Raw genomic sequence first — 21,887 nt, forward strand, 5'->3', positions numbered from 1 at the left:
AAAAAGATGAGGTGCTGGATAGACCACATCGGACAACTGTTCTTCCTTTTAAATATAGAAGAAAGCAGCGATTGCACTGGCTCACAACACTTTCTTAAAGGTAAAGGGTAAAGGGACCCCTGACCATTAGGTCCAGTCGTGGCCAACTCTGGGGTTGCGGCGCTCATCTTGCTTTATTGGCCGAGGGAGCCGGCGTACAGCTTCCGGGTCTTGTGGCCAGCATGACGAAGCCGCTTCTGGCAAACCAGAGCAGCACACGGAAACGCAGTTTACCTTCCCGCCAGAGCAGTACCTATTTATCTACTTGCACTTTGATGTGCTTTCGAACTGCTAGGTTGGCAGGAGCAGGGACTGAGCAACGAGCTCACCCCGTCGCAGGGATTCGAACCGCCGACCTTCTGATCAGCAAATCCTAGGGTCAGTGGTTTAGACCACAGTTCCACCCATGTCTCACCCAGAACGTTACCATGGTTAATAGTATTGAAAGCTACTAAGAAGCTGCATAAAGGTAAAGGGAGCCCTGACCGTTAGGTCCAGTCATGGCCAACTCTGTGGTTGCGGCGCTCATCTCGCTTTATTGGAGCCGGTGTACAGCTTCCAGGTCATGTGGCCAGCATGACTAAGTCGCTTCTGGCGAACCAGAGCAGCGCACGGAAACACCATTTACCTTCCCGCCGGTGCCGTACCTACTTATCTACTTGCACATTGACTTGCTTTCGAACTGCTAGCTTGGCAGGAGCAGGGACCGAGCAACGGGAGCTCACCCCGTCGCAGGGATTCGAACCACCAACCTTCTGATTGGCAAGTCCTAGGCTCTGTGGTTTAACCCACAGCGCCACCCGCGTCCCTTCAACACTTTCTTAAGGAACAGCTAAAGAAAATGTAAAATGATGGTCTCACAAGAGGCACAACCACAATATCCCTGAGCCCCCCAAAAGTTACCTTCAATATAAAACCAGGCATATTGCCAATAGCTCAAAAGGGATATTCTATTTTTTCGTACATATGTTTCATACATAATTCTAAACATTCCTTATTAATTGTGGCTATTTTAAATTAAATGTCTATCCATACTTTGATTTTCCTGGTTCCTTGCTAACGTGAGCTGAAATAAAGTGAACAAAAATTGCTAACAAGCTTCCCTTCCCCTCCCCTCTTTCCCCCCTTTCTGTTTGCTGATCTGCAAAGATCAATTCCTCCGTTTGCTCTAGCAGAGAAGTCTGTTTCTTATTAAACTCAGGCTTGGTTGAGTAACTAGTTCAAAACTTCTCTTGGACTGTCTCACATGCAGGGTCGATCTCTTGCCATCACACGATCTAGACTGTCCTCAGCTGCTGCTGCAAGAAAATAAAGAATATTCCATCACTGGAATTCACTGGCTTATCACCTGGACAAAACACCTGGCTTGGCTTTTGTGACTTCTCCTGTAACACAACAAGCATGGACAAATTTGCGGAGCTGAAGGTAAGACAGCCGTAGCACTGAGAGCCCTGAGCTCTCTCTGAAAGAGCTAAAACATTTCCTTGCCTTCCAATTTCCTTCTAACAACTATTATTTCTTAGGTGATCTATAGAATACTTTGTTTTAAGCTGGTGTGGGAATCCCTTTAAATCTTATTTGGAATCTTGGCTGCAAACGTTTTCAGCGTGCAGAATGGAAACCAGATGTTTTCATGTGCTTTTAAATCCAGATGTGTGCAGGGGAAGTATGGTGCTGCCAGATCGTTCTACTGTTTCACTTGGGCAGAGGAGCCAACTATTTTATTAACCAGTTCGTTTAATTGCAAGTTTTCAAATGTCCCTTCCATTTTTGCTGATCTGAAAAGTTTTAAACATCAGTCATTCTATTAAACTAAATCATTTTTCTCCCCATATTTTGATTTTGGCTGTCTAAATTTGGGTTGCAAGTGGGTTTTTCTTTTAACTGCAGATCCCAACTCCCATCGGTTTCACAAGCCAGACTGTCTTTTCTTTCCCAGCTGAATATTTGACAGCCCTTCCCCCCAGCACACGTCCTCTTGGTATTTGGGGGGTGTTCCTCTTCCAGCCAATCGTACTGAGATACCGTCTTGCTTTTGCATAACTCTCAGTTAACTCTAAAGTCTCTAGACTGAACAAGCAATTTTCCAGCTGTGCTGGAAGATTTTCAATTTTTTATTTGCACCATGAAAATAGCTCTAGCAGAAATCTGCTGCCTGCTTTGCCCCCTGACTAGGATACAGTATACCTTTAAAGCCCATTCAAAGCATATATTCCCCCTCAAAGAATTCTGGACCCTGTAGTTTAAGGCTTGCCAGGAAGAATTGTAACACTGTGAAATCTTCCTTAAAAAAGCTCAACAATATGGCAATCCTATCACAATTCCAATACTGTCCCTGGAAAATCAGAACCCTTGGAGGGTATGCAAATATTCCAGAGAAGGGGACGCGGGTGGCACTGTGGTCTAAACCACTTAGCCTCTTGGGCTTGCTGATCGGAAGGTCAGCGGTTCGAATCCCTGCAACGGACTGAGCTCCGGTTGCTCTTTCCCAGCTTCTGCCAACCTAGCCACTCGAAAGCATGCCAGTGCAAGTAGATAAATAGGTACTGCTTCGGTGGGAAGGTAAACGGTGTTTCCATGCGCTCTGGTTTCTGTCATGGTGTCCCGTTGCGCCAGAAGTGGTTCAGTCATGCCAGCCACATGACCCAGAAAGCTGTCTGTGGACAAACGCCGGTTCCCTTGGCCTGAAAGCGGGATGAGCGCCGCAACCCCATAGTAGCCTTTGACTGGACTTAACCATCCAAGGGTCCTTGACCTTGACCTTTTACCTATTCCAGAGAAGATGTGTGCATGTGTTGGACTGAGAGGCAGGGAGGGTGCATCACAAACAGCCTTTGCAGCGAAATACATTCCTTTTCACCAAAGGGGGGATCTTTGGGGAGTTTGACACCACACACAGGTAGAATTAAGATGGAGCTTCTAGTATGGGTGGTTCTAGCACTGGTCAGATGTGTGTCTCTTTTCCATCTAGAGATGGACACACACACGGTTTATTTATCTAAAGCCTTTTATTTTTCTCAACTTTGCAGCCTGCATTGTATATGTAGCCCCACACGGAATGCCTCCCACATTTTGTAAAAGAATAACAGAATTATCAAAGACAGCCATCACCAGGGTGGCCTTCAGAAAATGCATTATGCACGGTGTTTGAGAAGCAACCTTAATCATATTCCACTTCATGAAACCCAACTTCAAAAGTATATGTCCATGCCTGCTGTCTAATCTCTTCGATGAAAGGTCATGGTTTGTAAGCCAGAGCTGAGCTTCCAATGAGAGCACTCAACTTTATATTCAGCTCATTCAAATAAATGAACATCGTTTAATTTTTTATGCTCTGGTGGACTTTCATCTCCCAGTTTTGTTTGAAAAATGCCAAACCAAAGATAAAATGTTGCCAGATGAATTTTTAAATATATTTGCATTAAGCACTGTACGAATATTACATGAGTAAGCAAAATAAAAACTAGAAAGCGTGACATTTTTTCTTTTGGACAAATGCGGAAATGTGTTGCTAATTCCCAGCTCCTTATTTGTATTAAAATTCAAAACAGAGCTCATCCCATTCCATAATGATAATTTTGCTATTTATACCCCATGCACCTTACTGGATTGCCTCAACCACTCTGGGCAGCTTCCAACATAATTAAACATTAAACATTTCTTTTAAAAAATTCCCTATACAGGATTGCCTTCAGACGGCTTGGGGATTGGATAACTCCACACACCCCAACATTTCTCCAATGAAAATAGGGACATCCTAAGGAAAAGCGGGACATTCTGTGATCATATCGGAAACCAGGACAGCTTCTCTAAATCAGGGATGGCCCTGGAAAACAAAGACACTTGGAGGCTCTGTGCTGGGGGAGGAAGTAGCATATCTATTTATAGGCGCTGGTTTCATTGTGTGAAACAACTTTTTGTTTTGCAGTACATGTCAGGATTTGGTAATGAGTTTTGCTCTGAAGATCCACGCTGCCCTGGAGCCTTGCCAGAAGGACAGGTATTTGTGACACCTGAAATGTGAGAAGGATGCTATTCACAGCGGGAGCCACGGCCAGCCTCTGGGGTGACTCAGCCATCCGTGATAATTTCCAGTGCTACTTAGAGTCCCAAACCACCCATTTACTTTGCAAATAGATATTTTTGCACCCTCAGAGAACAAGTGGCTGGGAGTGTGTTTAAAGCAGAGAAACTGTAGTTTGAGACAGTTTGTCCAATCCATATTCATCCCTTCCATGACTTTTTTAAAAAGTGTTGGGGTTTCCATTGGAGGTTTTGAAGCTGAGGTTAGATGGCCATCGTCATGGATGCTTAACTCTTCTTATCTGTTTTGCTTTAGAATAGCCCTCAGATCTGCCCATATGGTCTGTATGCTGAGCAGCTTTCTGGGTCAGCGTTCACCTGCCCACGATCCACGAACAGGAGAAGGTATGCATGGATTTGGGGAAATCATGCATAACGTACATGTGTGTGTGTGTATAGCGAGGGGGAGATAGTGAAATGTTGTTGGCCCCAGCATGGTGTTTTACAAGTCACTGCAACTTTATTCCAAAGACACTGATGCTGTTTAGTATTGGTAGTGATAGACTAGGGGTAGACTTTGGTAATATTTGGTAGTACAGTCAAACCTTGGATCCCAAAAACCTCTGTTTTGGAACGTTTCAGCTCCCAAATGCCAAAAACCTGGAAGTAAATGCTTCGGTTTTTAAATGTTTCTCGGAAGCCGAACGTCCAATGCTGCTTGTGCTTGAGTGTAGGATTACGTTCGACAACCGAGATTTGACTGTATGAGTGAGGCCAAAATTTGGCACCCCCAAATGGATCTTCTCAACTATGGATCTTCTCAATTTCATGTGCAGAAGCCCTTGAGGAATGTATCAATAGGACACCTTGTCCTTGACTTCACTGCAGAGGCTCCCAGTGTTTTGCTCTGGGATCTGATTCCAATAGAAAGGCTTACTTCGTCTTGGAACATGCAAGCTTGTAATTGTGGAGTGTGCCTTTGAGCAACTGCTGAACGCTCCCTCATCTAAGGGATTAGGGTATAGAGGCTTACAGGACAGCTTTCAATAACTCTTGCTCCCTTAATCAGTCCTGAAAGAGAGGTCCACGTCTGCAAGAAAGCAGGTGTGGAATGCCCTGGAAGGAATCTGCTTACAGTCACACAGCTATGGCCACATTGATGATGCAGATTCAATGTATCCTGCCTCCTTTGATGCTCATTCACCACAGCGCAATACTGTCCTGGAAATGCCTGGTGGTGATCTCTGTGGAAGGCGACTGCCTCCTCTCAACACACACAGCAACTGCAGCCCAGAAAATCTATCTCACTCATGGGAGCAGAGACTGTTCAGTTCTTCTGCAGTCCAGAGCACAATGTCAAATTCTGCACTGGAGTAGTGCATGTCGCAGAGGCATTGAGTCAGCCAAATTTCCATAACTTCTCTGCATTTGTTTTCCTCTCTAGCTGGCTGTACAGAATCCTGCCTTCTGTTTGCCACAAGCCCTTTCAACCTGTGCATCAAGGTTACCTGACACACACCTGGGACGAAGCTGAGCCCGAACCCAATCAGGTAATCACAGCTGCAAGGAATAATGAGAACATTACAAGTCGAAACCCTTGGCTCCTTTCCCAGGAAGGCCAATGTATCACAAAGACAGCAGTTGATATGCCAGAGACACATGAACTCAAAGTTTGTTTCCCGGAAGAGAATTTAAAATCCCTCCTCAGCTTGGTCACTTCTATACAGACAATAATCAGTGCTATTTTTCTGGGGGGATGCAGGGGTACACATAACCCTAAACATTTTGTGAATCTTTGTACTTTTGTCCATTTACTGTACTTATTTTCCCCAATTTGAACTCTCAAATGTTGGGCTCAGCTGGGTGCCCGTGGAAGGGACTGACAGCATAAGAACCAAGGTAAAATTGAGGCAGTTAGTCTAGTGGCCAAGAGTGTTATTGAGAAAAAAAGGATGGGGCAAAAATAGGGACATTCAAAAAAGCATTTGTTCTTTTAAAGATGTCATAATATATTCTTAGAATAATTTTTATTTCTCTTTCATTCTAGCTGCGATGGAAACCTTTTGAGATCCCAAAGGCCACTCAGAGAAAGCTGGACTTTGTAACCGTAAGTTAAAGACTAAAATGTAAGTTTTTTAAAAAATACAAACTATAACAAGGAATAGTGCCGTACATTTTGTAGCTGAGGAAACTGCGGTAGGACGATCTGCTGCAAACCACACCTTGTTAACAAAAGAATACTCAGCCGCTTTGCTTGTAGGTATTAAGCTCACATGAAAAAATACTGTAATACAAGCCAAACCCTGCCTTCAGGGATCAAACTGTGAACTGAATGTAAGTAAACTAAGTAAATGAAATATACACACACACATTTTCTATCCATCTATCTGAAATAACTGGACAGGCCAATGTAAAAAGAAAAACAACACAAGGGGCTAGAGGCTACATCAGCCCCATGGCCACTTAATTCACATGTAATTGTGGGAAACTGTATGAATTCTTGGGATAATGCTACCCTCCAGCCCCCATCCCAGTCCTAAAAAATTCTGAAACTGACATGGGCCTTCCCTACCTCCCTCAAAAAAACTAAACACTTCTCTGTTTCCCTCTAACTCTTCACTGAGTGACCACTTTTAATTGTCATCATTGTGGGATGTAATCCATTGGAGCAGTCAAATACAGCATTCCTTGTTTTCCTAGAGTGGACGCAGACAGGGGGATGTTTCTCCAGCCAGGAGGACGTCCTGTTACACCTGGTCTGGAGCATCCTCCCCCTGGATGTGACCCGGTAGGTGGGTGTGACCTCAGGAGACCCCATACAAGGTCCAGTCATGCAGCCATCCTCCTCTTTTCCTCTTTTGACTCCTTTTGACTTTCTTGGACTGCACTGCTGGCTCTCAGCCTATGGGGTGAATCCACACCTTTCTCTGTAACTGTAACTACAAGCCAAACCCTGCCTTCAGGGATCAAACTGTGAACTGAATGTAAGTAAACTTCTTGTTACTTTTGAAGAAAGACTGTTGTGTCTTTATTCTTTAGAGAGGGATCAAAAGGGGACTTCCCAGGAATAATCCAATCTGGGCATGCCAGAGTGGACTGCTTAACTAAAGTGATTCAAACGAATTTGCAAACTAGCGTCCTGCTGTATAAGGGAAATGTGCTCTGCTACTTGACTCACTAGTGTGAGGGAGGAAGGATATATCCTCTCCTACTATCCACAACATTCCCACAATCATGAGTGGATTTCAAAGTTGTTTGAGTTGTTTAAACTGAAAGCAATAGCAAAGTGTTTATCTAAGGCGGAGAGAATTTGGGGATGGGGTTAGACTAGCCAAAGGCACCTGTGATTTATGCTAATGTTAAGTGCATGTTTTCCGTAGGGATTGCACACTGTGTGTGGCGCTGGTGAGCCCAGGTCTCGAGAAGGACTTGCGATTCACATCTTTACCTGTAACAGCTCCATGATTAACAGGTCTGTGAGCAATGCGTGAGCAATGAAGGTTTTCCTTGACAGTTCTGGCTAATACTAAATATTGTTTCACTATAATTTGTGCTGCAATTGATTGGGTGGGTTATGGTATTGTCATTGCTGTTTATTTTAAACATTTCACTAATTTTATACAGTTTGCTAATGTTACAATCATGTTGACATTTCAAAACTTGACTTCCTTCCCCCTCTTTCTGCGGTTCCTAAACTTTATTTTTAATATTTTCTGCTTATCCTAATTAACCTAATTTGCTCATTTATTAACCTTCTTTAAATATATACTCTTATGAAATTGCAGGTTATCACAATAATCCTGCCAATGTTTTTATCTGTTTACAATTTATCTGTAAATATTCAATAAACCATTTCCATTATTTTATAATAAGTTTGTTATCTTGATTTCTTACTCTTCCGGTAAGTTTCGGCATTTCTGCATATTTGTATCCATTCTTCTTTGCTGGGACTTCTGTTTCTTTCCATTTTGGGGCAAATAACATTCTTGCTGCTGTCGTAGCACACATGAATAAGTTTCTATACAGTTTAGGTAGTTTTATCCCTATAATTTCCCAAAGAAAAGCTTCTGGTTTTGTTTTTTTACAGAGGTTATTTTAAACATCCTTTTCATTTCATTATATATCATTTCCCAGTAAGCTTGAACCTTACTACAAGATCTTACTACAAAACCTTCTTTCTCTTTACATTTCCAAGACTTATTTGATTTAGATTTATACATTTTTGCCATTGCTGTTTCTGCTGCTAATGCTGCTTTTATCGGTCCCTCTCTTTAAAAGCATTGCCATTTTCGCTTTTCTTGTACCTCACCATGGAACCGCTTTTGTCGGAAAGGGCAGGCTATAAAGATTTATGTGAATATTCGGAGACCTTGATTATCCCTCTTTTGTTTCCCCTTTCTCCTATTCCACGCATTGTAAGTATTTTGAATGCTGCTTGCGGCACCAGAGCACAATGTCTTTAAGTACAAGGGTAGCGGGGGGGGGGGGGCACTTGAATAAAATATGGGAGGGGTAGGTAAGCCCCACCCCACATAACTGATCACATGATGCGATGCACACACATTTTGAATGGCAATGCCCATCAGCTTAGGGGGCAGACACCCTTGAATATTTTATTGGGGGGGTGTGAAGGGACCTTGACCCCTAGGAGTTGGCTCCTATGCCTTCATATGTGTTGTTGTTGTTTAGTCGTTTAGTTGTGTCCGCCTCTTCATGACCCCCTGGACCAGAGCACGCCAGGCACTCCTGTCTTCCACTGCCTCCTGCAGCTTGGTCAAACTCATGCTGGTCGCTTCGAGAACACTGTCCCACCATCTCGTCCTCTGTTGTCCCCTTCTCCTTGTGCCCTCCATCTTTCCCAACATCAGGGTCTTTTCCAGGGAGTCTTCTCTTCTCATGAGGTGGCCAAAGTCTTGGAGCCTCAGCTTCAGGATCTGTCCTTCCAGTGAGGACTCAGGGCTGATTTCCTTCAGAATGGATAGACAAGATAGAATGGACAAAGACTACAGGCCTCCATATGTAGATGAACTACAACTATCATCCCTTCACCCCTGACCATTGGCTATGCTGGCAGGGGCTTATACTGTAGTTCAGAGACACCTTTGGGTGGCACCACAATGGCCACTTCTTATCTAGTAAGCAACTTACTAGGAAAGATTCGTAAAGACATCCCATAATGGTAGACATTGAGCTGGTAAACTTGTACCCAGTTGTACTGCTTCAGAGTGGGGCCTCACATGATTCCTCACACCTGGAATACCTCTCATGTTCCCTGAACATAGAAAACTAGGATTCTAACCTAACCCTCTCGGCGCCGGCTGTCATGAAATTGCACTCAATGTGTGAGCTGAAAACAATGACATTGAAAAACACCCCAGAGTCCAGGAACGTTTATTTCCACACCTGGGCACACAGCATTGTGGAATTTTCTTAGCAGACTCACTTGAAAAGAAGTTTCACTGAAATCAGTTGAACTTTCCTTAAAGAGTTTAAAATAAAGATTCTATTGTAGATACCTTGAATTTTGAACACTCAACAATTACTTTTTCCTCTATAGATGCTTTTATAATTCCGATGGAGACTTCCTGATTGGTGAGTCGTCCCTCTGACCTTTATCATTCTGATTTATTCTTCTCAACTCTTTTTTTCTCTCTCTATTTATTCTTTCTCTTTATTCTCTTTATTTAAAGCTGCAATATTGACACAGAGGGGACTGGGAGGGTTTTGGAGCAAAGGGCAAGATTGCAGTGAGTAAGGAGATAACAATGGAATCATAGCTCTCTGTAGTATTAGAGAACCATCTACTCCAAGTGGCTTTCCTAGGGCAGGATCAGGTACACAACAATAGCACTGTACATCTGGAGTGTTGCCTGGGAATAGGGATGTGTTCCAGTCCCGCAGCATATATGTTTGTGCTTCCTTTCTCCAGTACCACAGCAAGGCAAATTGCTCATCACTACAGAGTTTGGCAAGCTGATGGTGGAGCCCAATGAGATCTGTGTTATTCAGGTAAGCCCTGGACAGCGCAACACTCAAAACACCCTTGTATGTTGCCCTTGATCTTCTAGGCAAAAATGTTAGTTCTGCAAGACTCCTGTAGGATCCCATCACACAGCCGTTGGCCACCTGAGGGTCTCCTCGTATTTTGCTTTTCCTACATACGAGTCACCACCACAGCTGTGCAGCTGCTCCATTGATGCTGGCCTCATGCAGTACAATGGGCGCCTATTCTTCGTTTTTGGAAATAGCTGCCCTTTTCTGCATGTGACTGCAGGCCTTGGAGAGGGGCATGCATGGGCCGGATTTAGGTTTGATGAGGCCTTAAGCTACTGAAGGTAATGGGGCCCTTTATATGTCCAGCTGTCTTTTGTCAACAACAAATTGTTGCAGTTACAGATAGGTAGCCGTGTTGGTCTGCCATAGTCAAAAAAAAACAAAAAAAATCCTTCCAGTAGCACCTTAAAGACCAACTAAGTTAGTTCTTGGTATGAGCTTTCGTGTGCATGCATGTGTATCTGAAGAAGTGTGCATGCACACGAAAGCTCATACCAAGAACTAACTTAGTTGGTCTTTAAGGTGCTACTGGAAGGAATTTTTTTTGTTTTAACAAATTGTTGGGTTTTTGTGTTGAATAGATGCTATATGGTAATTTATGGACTTAACAGGTATCCAAAACCATAATGGGATCAAAATAAATAAATTATGTACTACATGAAATCAATCAGTAAGCGTAAGGCTCATCCCCTTAGTCCATGCTGCCTGATCATCAGTCTTTAATATTAGATAACAGGTACAACAGCTTGACCTACATTCAACTGCGCTGCACTGCAGTCTGCAGCTGCATGCTACATGTTGCCCTGCAACCAGTCCATGCAGAATGTAGGCACCCTATATATAGAAAGGAGCAAACCAGTGATATTTGAGGGAGCAGGCGAGCAGGCGGGGCCCATGACTTACATCATAGGAGCCAACACAACACAAAACACTGTTGCTGTATGTAGGTTTTATTCTATTTGTTTTTTATCTTATATTTTGGAAATGTACATCCAGTTTTTCCCCCTTTAAATTTTTCTGGGGGGCCCCCATGAGAGTGGGGCCTAAGCTATAGCTTGTTTAGCTTATACGTAAATCCGGCACTGGCCAGATGAGCACTGCAGTGTGCTTCCACATCTGAATTAGGTTTCACATCCAGGTTGAATTGCATACATCTTCATTGGGAAATTGTGGCATGTTTCTATGAAGGAAGGAAGCCTGGACATTGCTAGATAATAAATTTCATTCTATTAATATTGAAAATGTTGTTATCCTTGTCTCTTATTTCGGCTCTGACATCAGCACATTCTCTTTAAAAGTTGTTCTGCCAAAAATTATGATGCATTAAAGAAAACTATAGTGACTCACCTCTACAGATTGCCTCTGTAAATTCTTATATTTGGCTCTTTTGGGAATGATGCAGTAACTGGAAACAAAAAGATGCAACTCAATGCTTTTTTTTTTAAGCATTCTGGCACCCTAGGGCAGAAAGCTACATTTTCTGTGCCATGTCTGTGATTTAGCTCTTTGGATCCGTCTAGGTCAGGCAAGCTGCATTGTGCTTCTACACAGTGATCCAAATGTTGGCCAAGTCCTATTGACACATCCTTAGTCATTGGTGTGGCCAATTAGTTAATGGCCTGAAGCAATAATCCTGAGGTGAGCTTCCTAATAGGTTTTGTTGTTGTTGTTGTTCTTTGTCTCCCAGCAAGGGATGCGTTTCAGTGTAGAAGTATTTGGAGAAACTCGAGGCTATATCCTGGAGATATATGGGGGTCATTTTGAGCTACCAGACTTGGGACCTATTGGTAACTATTGACGATTGCTTTCAATAACAATATAATGCTTTTTATTAGAATCATTACAACACTACAAAACAGAGAGCAATTAAAAATCCCCCCCCCCCCCCGTATTTCTTCTTCGCACTACTAACAACAAAATAAAATGTGGGCCCCAGAAGTTGAAAAAGGATTTCAGAGCTACACTGATGTTTCAGATTATACTTCCTCCATCTTTTATTATAGTAAAATATTAATTTACTATAATTGAAAGCTGGTTCACACAGGCAGCAGTACTGTTGAATTCCCACCCCACATTTCAGGCTTGCACAAATGCCTACAATTTGCCATGTTACTCAGTGAATTTGGTTGGCAGAAGATTCCAGGACCAGCGAAACAAGATGTTTCTTTACATAATGCATAATTCAGTAGCACCAGATGTGGTGATATGCATTAGCTTCGATGGTTTGAAAAGGGTTTTAGACTAAAATCCATGCCTTTAAATTCATTTATTGTCAGCATGGTGGTTTGGTGGAATATTCAGAAATGGTGTATCACTGAACACTAGATGCAGGAGACAAGCAAGAAGAGAGAGGGTTCGTCTGCACTTCCGCTTGTCCTGTGCTAGAAATCTGGGTCTGAGCAGTTTTCCACTTGACCCACACTTTCCCAGGGAAAAGCCACTCTTTAGTGCTCAATCAAAGCAAATGTCCATTCACAGAAAGCCAAAATTGTCATTTATTGAGCACTAAAGAGCAGTTTTCTCTGGAGAAAAGCAGTGGGACGAAAGAAAGTGTGGATGAGCCACCTCAAAGTTTATGAAGACCAAGAAGTACTTGGTGGCTGCTGTTTCAAACCAAATGCTAAGATTCTGTGGACCTGCACCCTGGTATGATTCAGCAGAGCGATACTCCAAGCAGCCTTTTAGAATTCCAGCCTCTTGAAGTTACAATTATTATAGAATCATAGAATTGAAGGAACCTCAAGGATCTTCTAGGCCAATTTATATTACCAGATCCTACCAACATAACCTGGTAACGTTATGAGCAACCAATAGGTTTTGCTGCAGGGTTTAGGAATATGAATCATGTGACTTGGCTCACATTTCCCAGATACTTCCCAGCCATTAGAGGGCATGCACATTTTGAAGCAAGGGTACGGGAGTCTTTCTGTTACTTAGAAATCCCTACTTTCCACAAGAATCATTGGCAAAAAAACCTTTCTACAGTAATATCTAAATATACAATACAGCATAAAATGTTTTCATCTCAAGTACCGAGAAGCTCTTTTTGAGGCTGTCCAAGAATAGACTGATATTCCCAGTGCTGCGTGGATGTTATTGGCCCAGAGATGGAAAAAATATAAAGTCCCTACCAGAGAAGAATGGCAGATTAAGTTGATGGATTATGCCAAAATGGCAAAAATGACTGGAAGAATCAGAAATCAGGAAGACTAAAATTTTAATAAGGGTTAGTAAGGAATGGGGGAAATTTATAATTTATCTTAAAAACCGTTGTAAACAGCTAAAACTGTTAGGAGGATTGGAATAATACTGTACTTGTAGTTTAATGGTGAATTTTGGACATAATGGAGATATAAAAGATTTTGATTATCATAAAAGGTACAGGAGGAAATGATTAACAAGAGGAACCACAAAGGGGAGGAGGGAAGTCCAGGAGAGTCTTTGGAATCTTGTTTTTATGTTGTATGTTGGATACATGATTGTAAAACTTTAATCTGAAAACTATACACACACACACACATATATATATACATACATACATACATGCATACATACATACACTGTATATATGGGACACGGGTGGCGCTGTGGGTTAAACCACAGAGCCTAGGGCTTGCCAAGCAGAAGGTAGACAGTTTGAATCCCCGCAATGGGGTGAGCTCCCGTTGCTCGGTCCCTGCTCCTGCCAACCTACAAGTTTGAAAGCATGCAAAAAAAATGCAAGTAGATAAATAGGTACCACTCCAGCGGGAGGGTAAACGGCATTTCCGTGCGCTGCTCTGGTTCGCCAGAAGTGGCTTAGTCATGCTGGCCACATGACCCGGAAAAAAACTGTCTGCGGACAAACGCCGGCTCCCTTGGCCCGTAAAGCGAGATGAGCTCCACAACCTCAGAGTCGTTTGCGACTGGACTTAACAGTCAGGGGTCCTTTACTTTTACCTTTTTATACTCTGTGTGTGTGTGTGTGTGTGTGTGTGTGTGTGTGTGTGTGTGTATTCCCAGTGCCCAGTTATACAATTTGTTACAAAGACCTGATTGTGCCATTCCTTCCCAGGTGCCAATGGCTTGGCGAACCCCAGAGATTTCCTTGTGCCCGTTGCCTGGTACGAAGATCGCCAAGTAGCTGAGGGCTACACAGTTGTCAACAAGTACCAGGGAAAACTCTTTACAGCACAGCAGGTGAGGACATGACAGTTTTCCGTTTAGAAAATGAAGCGTTTCATTCAATGTCAATGTCTCCGGTTGTGATTAAACCATGCAAGTTCTGTGCATATCCACCGAGGCAAAGCTAAAAAGTTCAAAGGTGAGCAAAGGAATCTGGTTAAGCAGATTTGCAATGTTTTGGAGTTTTGGCGAGGTGAGTGGAACGAGAAGACTGAAGGCTGGCTCTTTAGGCAGTAAGGGAAACCAACAAGGGAACTTCCAATGGGCTTCAGTTTGGAGCCCACCATGTAATCTATGATCAGGTTCCTACCCCCATGACAAAGATGATCAATCAGAAATTGCAGGAATCAGGGATGCAGGTAAGACCCCGTCCCAAATACGAAGGAGAAGCGATGCGTAGTAGCAGGCAGAGGTTGTCTGTTTGCAAGTGAGCAGATAATGGAGATTATTGAACTGGTTTACTGTAATCACCACGTTATTAGTAAAGGTAAAGGGACCCCTGACCATTAGGTCCAGTCGTGACCGACTCTGGGGTTGTGGCACTCATCTCGCTTTATTGGCTGAGGGAGCTGGTGTACAGCTTCCGGGTCATGTGGCCAGCATGACTAAGCTGCTTCTGGTGAACCAGAGCAGCGCACGGAAATGCCGTTTACCTTCCCGCCAGAGCGGTACCTATTTATCTACTTGCACTTTGACATGCTTTCGAACTGCTAGGTTGGCAGGAGCAGGGACCGAGAAATGGGAGCTCACCCCGTCACAGGGATTCGAACCGCTGACCTTCTGATCGGCAAGTCTTAGGCTCTGTGGTTTAACCCACAGCACCACCTGCGTCCCTTTTCACCACGTTATTATTTACTTTAAAATAATATGTTTCGTATTTTACCCCCCTAGTGACCCATTTCCCCCCAGTCATGTCATGTTTTACAATTTCTGTGTGTACAATTTTGTAACGGAAAGATAAAATATACATTTAAGAGGCGGGGATGTGTTTAGACTGTACCAGTTACATTCTCTAATCTCCATAAATACCAGACACTCTGCACAAGTCAAGGTGCTTGCCTTCTGCTTAATCTTATAGAGCTCTTCTCCATTCAATGTTGTGGCCTGGCATGGGAACTACACCCCATACAAGTACAATCTCAGCAATTTCATGGTCATTAATTCTGTGGCTTTCGACCATGCGGTAAGTTTCTGGATGTCCTGGGTAAGTTTGAATTCTCACCTTAGGAAACATTCTATTGTTTGGTAATTCTTTCCAAAGCCAGCACCATCAAAGGCAAGATTGGAATCAAGGGAGAGAGTAGTCCTGTAGCAATAATAATATAAATATATTTCAAGGCTAAAACCCCACCTTGGGAATATATAACTCATGCTGGAATCCGTGCTGGGGGTAACCCGAGAAACGCAGTCCAGGTCCGGTCCAGAATCCGAAGGCTCCGCGAGGAGTCAGTCTGACAGGGCCAAGGCAGCAAACCAGACAAGGACAGGTACATGATCTCAGGCAGGATCTGGCATACAGCAACCTGGGGCAGGATCCAGCAGCCTTTTATCTTTGTCGGGATAACGGCCGGTCCTGATCCCCCAGCCACTCACCTCCCTGTTTCGCCTGGAGGCAAGCACTCCTCCTGCGAGTACTCAGGTCTTTCCTTCTCTCAGACCTCAGTCTCTGCAGCTTGGGATATGTCAGTGGGTTACTAGACTGAGGGGCCGCCTCAGCCTCCCCTGACCCAACTGGTAGTGGAGCAGCTGTAAGTGATGGCCCAGCTGGAGGCAATGAGGTCATCCCCGCATCTGGAGCCAGGGCAGGCTCCGCCCCCTGACTCGGCCCAGCTGGTGTTTGTTGCAGGGGAACCTGTGCAGACTGGGGCTCTTCAGGATCAGGCCCCAGACTTGGTTCAGATGATGCCTGTGGCCAAGGATCCGGTGCAGACGGAGTCTCCTCTGAGACTCCTGAGTCCCAGGTCATCACAGAATCTATGAGATGTAGTCTAGGAGATGTGCCTTGCCTGTCTCATACAATATATCTGATGTATCAGGTTAGCACTTGGCCCTGTTTAAATAACCTGTCAATCTTCTTTCTGTTTGCAGGATCCTTCTATTTTCACTGTCCTGACGGCAAAGTCAACTCGTCCTGGAGTGGCAGTTGCTGACTTTGTTATATTCCCACCCCGCTGGGCAGTGGCCACCAAGACGTTCCGTCCACCTTATTACCACAGTATGTCTGTTATTTACTCTGCTATGTTGTGAAACTGTTACAGTAGATCCTGTCAGGCTTTGGGGAATCGGCTTCCTCTCCCGCCCCTTTTGGCAGCAGATAAGCAGAACAAAGCGAAAGAAATTTTAATGATCACAAGGAGAGAACAAAAAATTCATTCCTAGGAATGAAGGTCCTCCCAATTAAGGGTTCTACCCACTTCCTCCCTGGTCCCCCCGTCACTCCCGCATCTTGCAACCTGATCTCACAACCATTGTGCTTTCTGTGCTGCCACATTATGTGCTCTCCTTGACCTTGGGCTAAGCAGCTGGATGCTTTCTAGTGACAGCTAACTTTCTCTTCCAGTTCTTCTCCTCCTAGCTGTTTCTCACACAGTACTTCCCAGCTTCTGTCTTCTGAACTATGCCCTTCTGCAAACCGCTGTTCCAAATCTATACTGTCCTCCTGCTCCTGGGAAGATTCAGGATCCTGATCAGGAGCAGGGGGAGGCTCCCACCATTCCTCCTCAGTGTAGACCTCCTCAGCACGGTCCCTGACAGATACATCCACAAAGGCTTCAGCTCTGCACAACAGATATATGACTTCCTTTAGCAGAGTTTAGTTGCTAGCCTAGCTGTCTCTTCAACAGAACCTGGAAAGGGGGATGAGTGGTGACTGGATAAAAGACAGTCTCCTCTAAACCACCATAAAAGGAAGTACAATAGAGGAAGAGGTGGCCTGCTGCTTATTCATTCTTTAAAAACGCTGTAAAAGCTTAATTTAAATGTTTTTTACAAGGTTGTTTTTGTACTTCACCAGATCATAACCTGTTATAGTATTTGTAAGAATGGATTCCAAATATCATTAAATTTGTCCATGGCAAGTCTGTGCTTATATGCAAGTTATTCATATGTTGTGAATTTGTATAAGTCTTCAATCCAATCGTAGAAGGGAGCCGCATTTTTATTTTTCCAATTCATCAGAACCAGTCTTTTTGCTGTGGTCAGGGCACAGAGAGTCCACTCATATTGTCCTTTTGTAAGGTTCCATGTGCTGGGTATATAATTCAAGAGGATATTTTGCTCTGTAAATGTAAGGTTGTTCCGTACAGTTCTGTTGATGGTTTCAGTTACCTTCTGCCAAAAATCTTTCAATACAGAACAATGAAAAAACAAATGTTTTAGAGAAGCATTATGCCTATTGCATCTCCAACACTTAGACAGTCCTTTTTTAAACAAACATAATGGGGTCCAGTATATTCTAAATATTATTTTGTTGTTGTATGAGCCTCAATTTAAGATCCAGAGACACTCGTTATAGCAGTTAAAACAGTTTCCTGTGTGGTTGAAATTGAGATCTCTATAATTCTTTTTCTAAAAAATTAGAAAAGCTTAATTTAATAATGAACGGGTAAGGACCGTCACCTCTCAAAGCATCTGTAACGTGGTTCAGATATCTCCAATTCTACGACAGACTTGAGCCTCTACAACATAGTTGACCAACTCCCACGGTGGCCAAATTGCAGAGCAGCTGTGACTTCCCCCCTTCTTAATTTCCCCAGGGAACTGCATGAGTGAGTTTATGGGCCTGATCAAAGGGACTTATGAGGCAAAGGAAGAAGGATTTGTTGCTGGAGGTGCCACTCTTCACAGTATGATGACGCCCCACGGGCCAGATGGCGCTTGTTTTGAGAAGGCGAGCACAAGCAAGCTGGTGCCCGAGAGAATTGCAGAAGGAACCATGGTAAGAGCCTAAAACGTTGAAGCCTAGCAGCTGCGATGTGGGGTTTTCTTCCAGCTTGCTCTCCGGTCGGAGATGCAAATGGAAGAGTTGCCCATTTGGGCAGCAAGAGTCATTCCTATTTTACACAGGAAATGATCCACAAGGGGGAATAACTTCTGACCAGTCAAAAGATTGGGAGAGAGTAGTAAGATGTCTAGCTAGCCAGAGACTGAACTGTATTAGTCAAGTGATTTGTGGGCTGCCAAAGGAAGGCAACAAAGAGCCCAGCCAGGGACGACGGTGGGTGGGAATCTTGCATTGCAGGAGCTAAGGACCCTTGAGGTCCTTTCCAACTGTACAATGCTGATTCTATGAAAATAATGCCTTAAGGAAGCCCACGGGTGCTTCAAAGATGAGTGGGTGTCCCAAGTCAACATGGAAAAGGGGGGGCGTCTTCTTCCTTTTAAACCTGAGGTGCAAAAAGGGGTTTCCAAGCAGCCTGAGACTACAAAGGAATTTGAATGTGTTAGATGTTAAGACTATAGACATACAGTGGTACCTCAGGTTAAAGACGCTTCAGATTACAGACTCCGCTAACCCAGAAATAGTACCTCAGGTTAAGATCTTTGCTTCAGGATCAGAACAGAAATCATGTGGTGGCAGTGGGAGGCCCCATTAGCTAAAGTGGTACCTCAGGTTAAGAACAGTTTCAGGTTAAGAACGGACCTCCAGAACGAATTAAGTTCTTAACCCAAGGTACCACTGTATTGCATTTTTTATTTCATTTATATTCCATGGCTCATCTAAGGAGCCCAAGGTAGTGAACAAGGCTCTCTTCACAACAGCCACGTGATGTAAATTATGTAGAGCAGCAATCACTTGTGGGCATTAAGCTTTAACAGGAATAAACTTGCACAGGAATATTCTGTGGTGTTTTATGAACTTGGGCCTTTGTATGAGGTCTTGCCAAGGCATGGTGCCTTTTGTAAATAGTTCGGGCTTTGTAAGAATTCAGGCTTTGTAAGAATTCAGATTTGTCAAGTCTAGCAAAGTATATGCAGACTTGTGTGCCTGTTACCAAGTTCTGTGTGACATGCTCATGCAAATATACCACACAAATTGAATTAGGTAATAGTCTTAAAATTCAGCATCATGAGATGTCCAGCTTTTATCTTATTTGCAGTTGGATTGGCTGGGGTGGTGAAAAGGATGTCCAGTTATCAAGATATAGTGTTTCAGTGACTCATGTATCCCTGAAATCAAGTTGGGATCAACAGAACTGAAAAATAATTGCAACAAAAACAATTACAGTGGTACTCTGGTTACAAACTTAATTCGTTCCGGAGGTCCGTTCTTAACCTGAAACCGTTCTTAACCTGAGGTACCACTCTAGCTAATGGGGCCTCCCACTGCCGCCGCGAGAATTTCTGTTCTCATTCTGAGGTAAAGTTCTTAACCCGAGGTACTACTTCCGGGTTAGCGGAGTCTGTAACCTAAGGTGTTTGTAACCCAAGGTACCACTGTATATGAAAGTCTGGTTATTTCTACTGATAAGCAAAATTCAGCTTCTCAGTAGACTTCTAACGGCGGAGTCAACCCCGTTCTGAATATTTATTTCTATATCTGGACAACCTTATGAGAACTGTAAACATGAGTAGTCAAAGGCTAGACTTGTCAATACTTCTAGATACAATTTAAGGTCTCGTGTGTATAACGGATTTTCTCTCAAATCATTTGCGCAACACTGTGCAACAACTCTTGTTAAAGCAACTTCTGTTTGCATTTAATTAATAGGTTGTGGCTAGATACTTTCCCCTTTCTCAACATTTTATGTGACTTTTCCTGCAGGCCTTCATGTTTGAGTCTTCTTTTAGCTTGGCTGTCACCAAATGGGGGCTGAAAAGTTCCCTAGATAAAAACTACTACAAGTGCTGGGAAAGCCTGAAGAGCCACTTCAGTCCGAAGAATCCCAATGTGCAGTCACTCTGATTTTTCTTTCCTGCTTAGCTGAAGGCAACCGTGTCGCTGTTAACAGTGTCTTGGTCCGTATTACATGCAGAAACTCATGGACAGCTGACAAGACGAATGACCTGTAAGCGTAAAACAAAAGAACTACCACAAACTTTGATTTGCCAAGTGCAGCTTTACATTTGTTGAAAATGTAAAAGCCTAAAACCTCCCATCATATAATAATACCCAGTGTAACAAAATGATTTTGTACTTGGTCTCTCTGGCACAAGAAAGAGTTTTTGAGTCTCTCTCTTAAGCTAAAATAAACGGTTATTAGCAATTTGCCCTTTTTATTATTTCTGACATACAGTGACACCCAAGTCCTTCTCATGAGCTATCATATTCAACACACAGCATAAGCTAAACTGCCGTTGTACCGTTACTACTTTATTGTTTATTAAATAAAAAATCATGGGGTGCAATAGGCGGGTAGTACCTCTGGGGGGGACACACACATTGTGCTCCTTCTGGGGTAGTTTGTCCACCTTTGGTCCCCACCCTGCACTCTGCTCTCACCTGTGGCTCTTAGGTTTCAGCAGATGACAAGGGCCGCACTCCAGAAAATGGCTTTGACTGGCCAGCTAAACCAGGTGAGGGTAGCCAATGGGTCTCAAACCCTCTGGGAGTTACGGACTTCCCCTGCATGCATAAACAGGCTGTGGTGGATTGAGAGGGCAAAAACAATATTGGATCCAACTTTTGGTAGTTTGTAAATGGAAGTGAGGGGCAGATGGGGCTCATCAACCTAGGGAGGCATTTCTTTAGGAGAAGAAAAGGCTAAGGAGTGAGCCCACCACAAATCCGGAGTGGAGTCCCTAAGACGACTGGATGGTGTCTTTGTACACCTTCTTCTGGCAACTGCTGCAGCCAAGCTGGTCCAAACATATTGCTCTGCTTTCCTTTGGGCCACATCAACAATGCTGTGATGGCCTGGGGTTCAGACTCGGATGCTGAATCTGAGGGATCCCAGCCTGCACAGGATCCCCCGCCTCCAGAACCAGCTGAGCCAGGGCTGGGGCATGAGCCTGAAGGGTCCTCACCTGTGCTGGATCCTCAGGTGCAGGCACCAGCTGAGTCTTCTTTGGCTCCTGAGGTGATGGAGGACGCATTGCCTGCAGGTTCTCCACTCTCAGCCCCATCAGAGGAAGCTGAGGTTGCCTCTGGGTCCAGTAACCCTCCAGCCTCTCCTGAGCTGCAGAGGCTCAGGGCAGAGAGGCAGAGGGAACTCAGTTCCCGCAGGAGGAGTGCTCGCCTCTAGGCCAGGAGAAGCGAGTCACCAGAGGATCGGGGCTGCCCTATGCCTCGGGGCAAATAAAAGCCAGCCAGCCCCAGTCCCAGGTTGTGGGAGCAACGTTGTTGGTAGCCTGTTCCTGCCTGCACCCTGTTCTGCTCTTCTGCCAGAGTTCCTGAACTCACCCGACTCCCTGCCATAAAACCCAGCTACAGCTTTGACGGACAGCCTCCATCCTGCACCCTCGACCTCGGGCTGGACTCGGACCTCGCCTCTCAGTTAGCCCCCGGGACCAGCACAAATGCTGACACTCTTGTCATCTGGGGAACCCAGGACCCCCAAACACACTGCTCAGGCTTGAGCCCTAGAGAGGACACTTCAGTGTTGCTAATGCAGTGGTTGGACTTGACCGCCTGGAAGTGCACTCAATTCTCCCTTGAGACAGATGGA

The 21,887-nt window shown here is 44.1% G+C and overlaps 1 protein-coding gene across 1 annotated transcript; it reads left to right on the top strand.

The window, feature by feature from the left end:
* The first annotated feature begins 1,248 nt into the window (after positions 1-1,248).
* HGD (homogentisate 1,2-dioxygenase) lies at positions 1,249-20,486 on the top strand. Its single transcript, XM_081894484.1, has 14 exons — positions 1,249-1,464; positions 3,968-4,039; positions 4,379-4,467; positions 5,507-5,612; positions 6,110-6,169; positions 7,443-7,534; positions 9,620-9,654; positions 9,992-10,071; positions 11,804-11,903; positions 14,171-14,295; positions 15,359-15,463; positions 16,369-16,495; positions 18,036-18,217; positions 20,045-20,486. The coding sequence occupies exons 1-14, from the start codon at positions 1,441-1,443 to the stop codon at positions 20,183-20,185; spliced, it is 1,338 nt and encodes a 445-aa protein (XP_081750610.1). The 5' UTR covers positions 1,249-1,440; the 3' UTR covers positions 20,186-20,486.
* The last annotated feature ends 1,401 nt before the right edge of the window (positions 20,487-21,887 follow it).

The sequence above is a fragment of the Podarcis melisellensis genome (genome assembly GCF_964234715.1).
Source record: "Podarcis melisellensis genome assembly, chromosome: 17".
NCBI classification, from domain to species: Eukaryota; Metazoa; Chordata; class Lepidosauria; order Squamata; family Lacertidae; genus Podarcis; species Podarcis melisellensis.

Bases quoted from the DNA above. Each gene is read 5' to 3' on its own strand.
- HGD (XM_081894484.1), top strand. From the start codon at position 1,441: ATGGACAAATTTGCGGAGCTGAAG. The intron at 4,040-4,378 runs GTATTTGTGACA...GTTTTGCTTTAG, and splicing joins GAGCCTTGCCAGAAGGACAG to AATAGCCCTCAGATCTGCCC. The intron at 4,468-5,506 runs GTATGCATGGAT...TTTCCTCTCTAG, and splicing joins CGATCCACGAACAGGAGAAG to CTGGCTGTACAGAATCCTGC.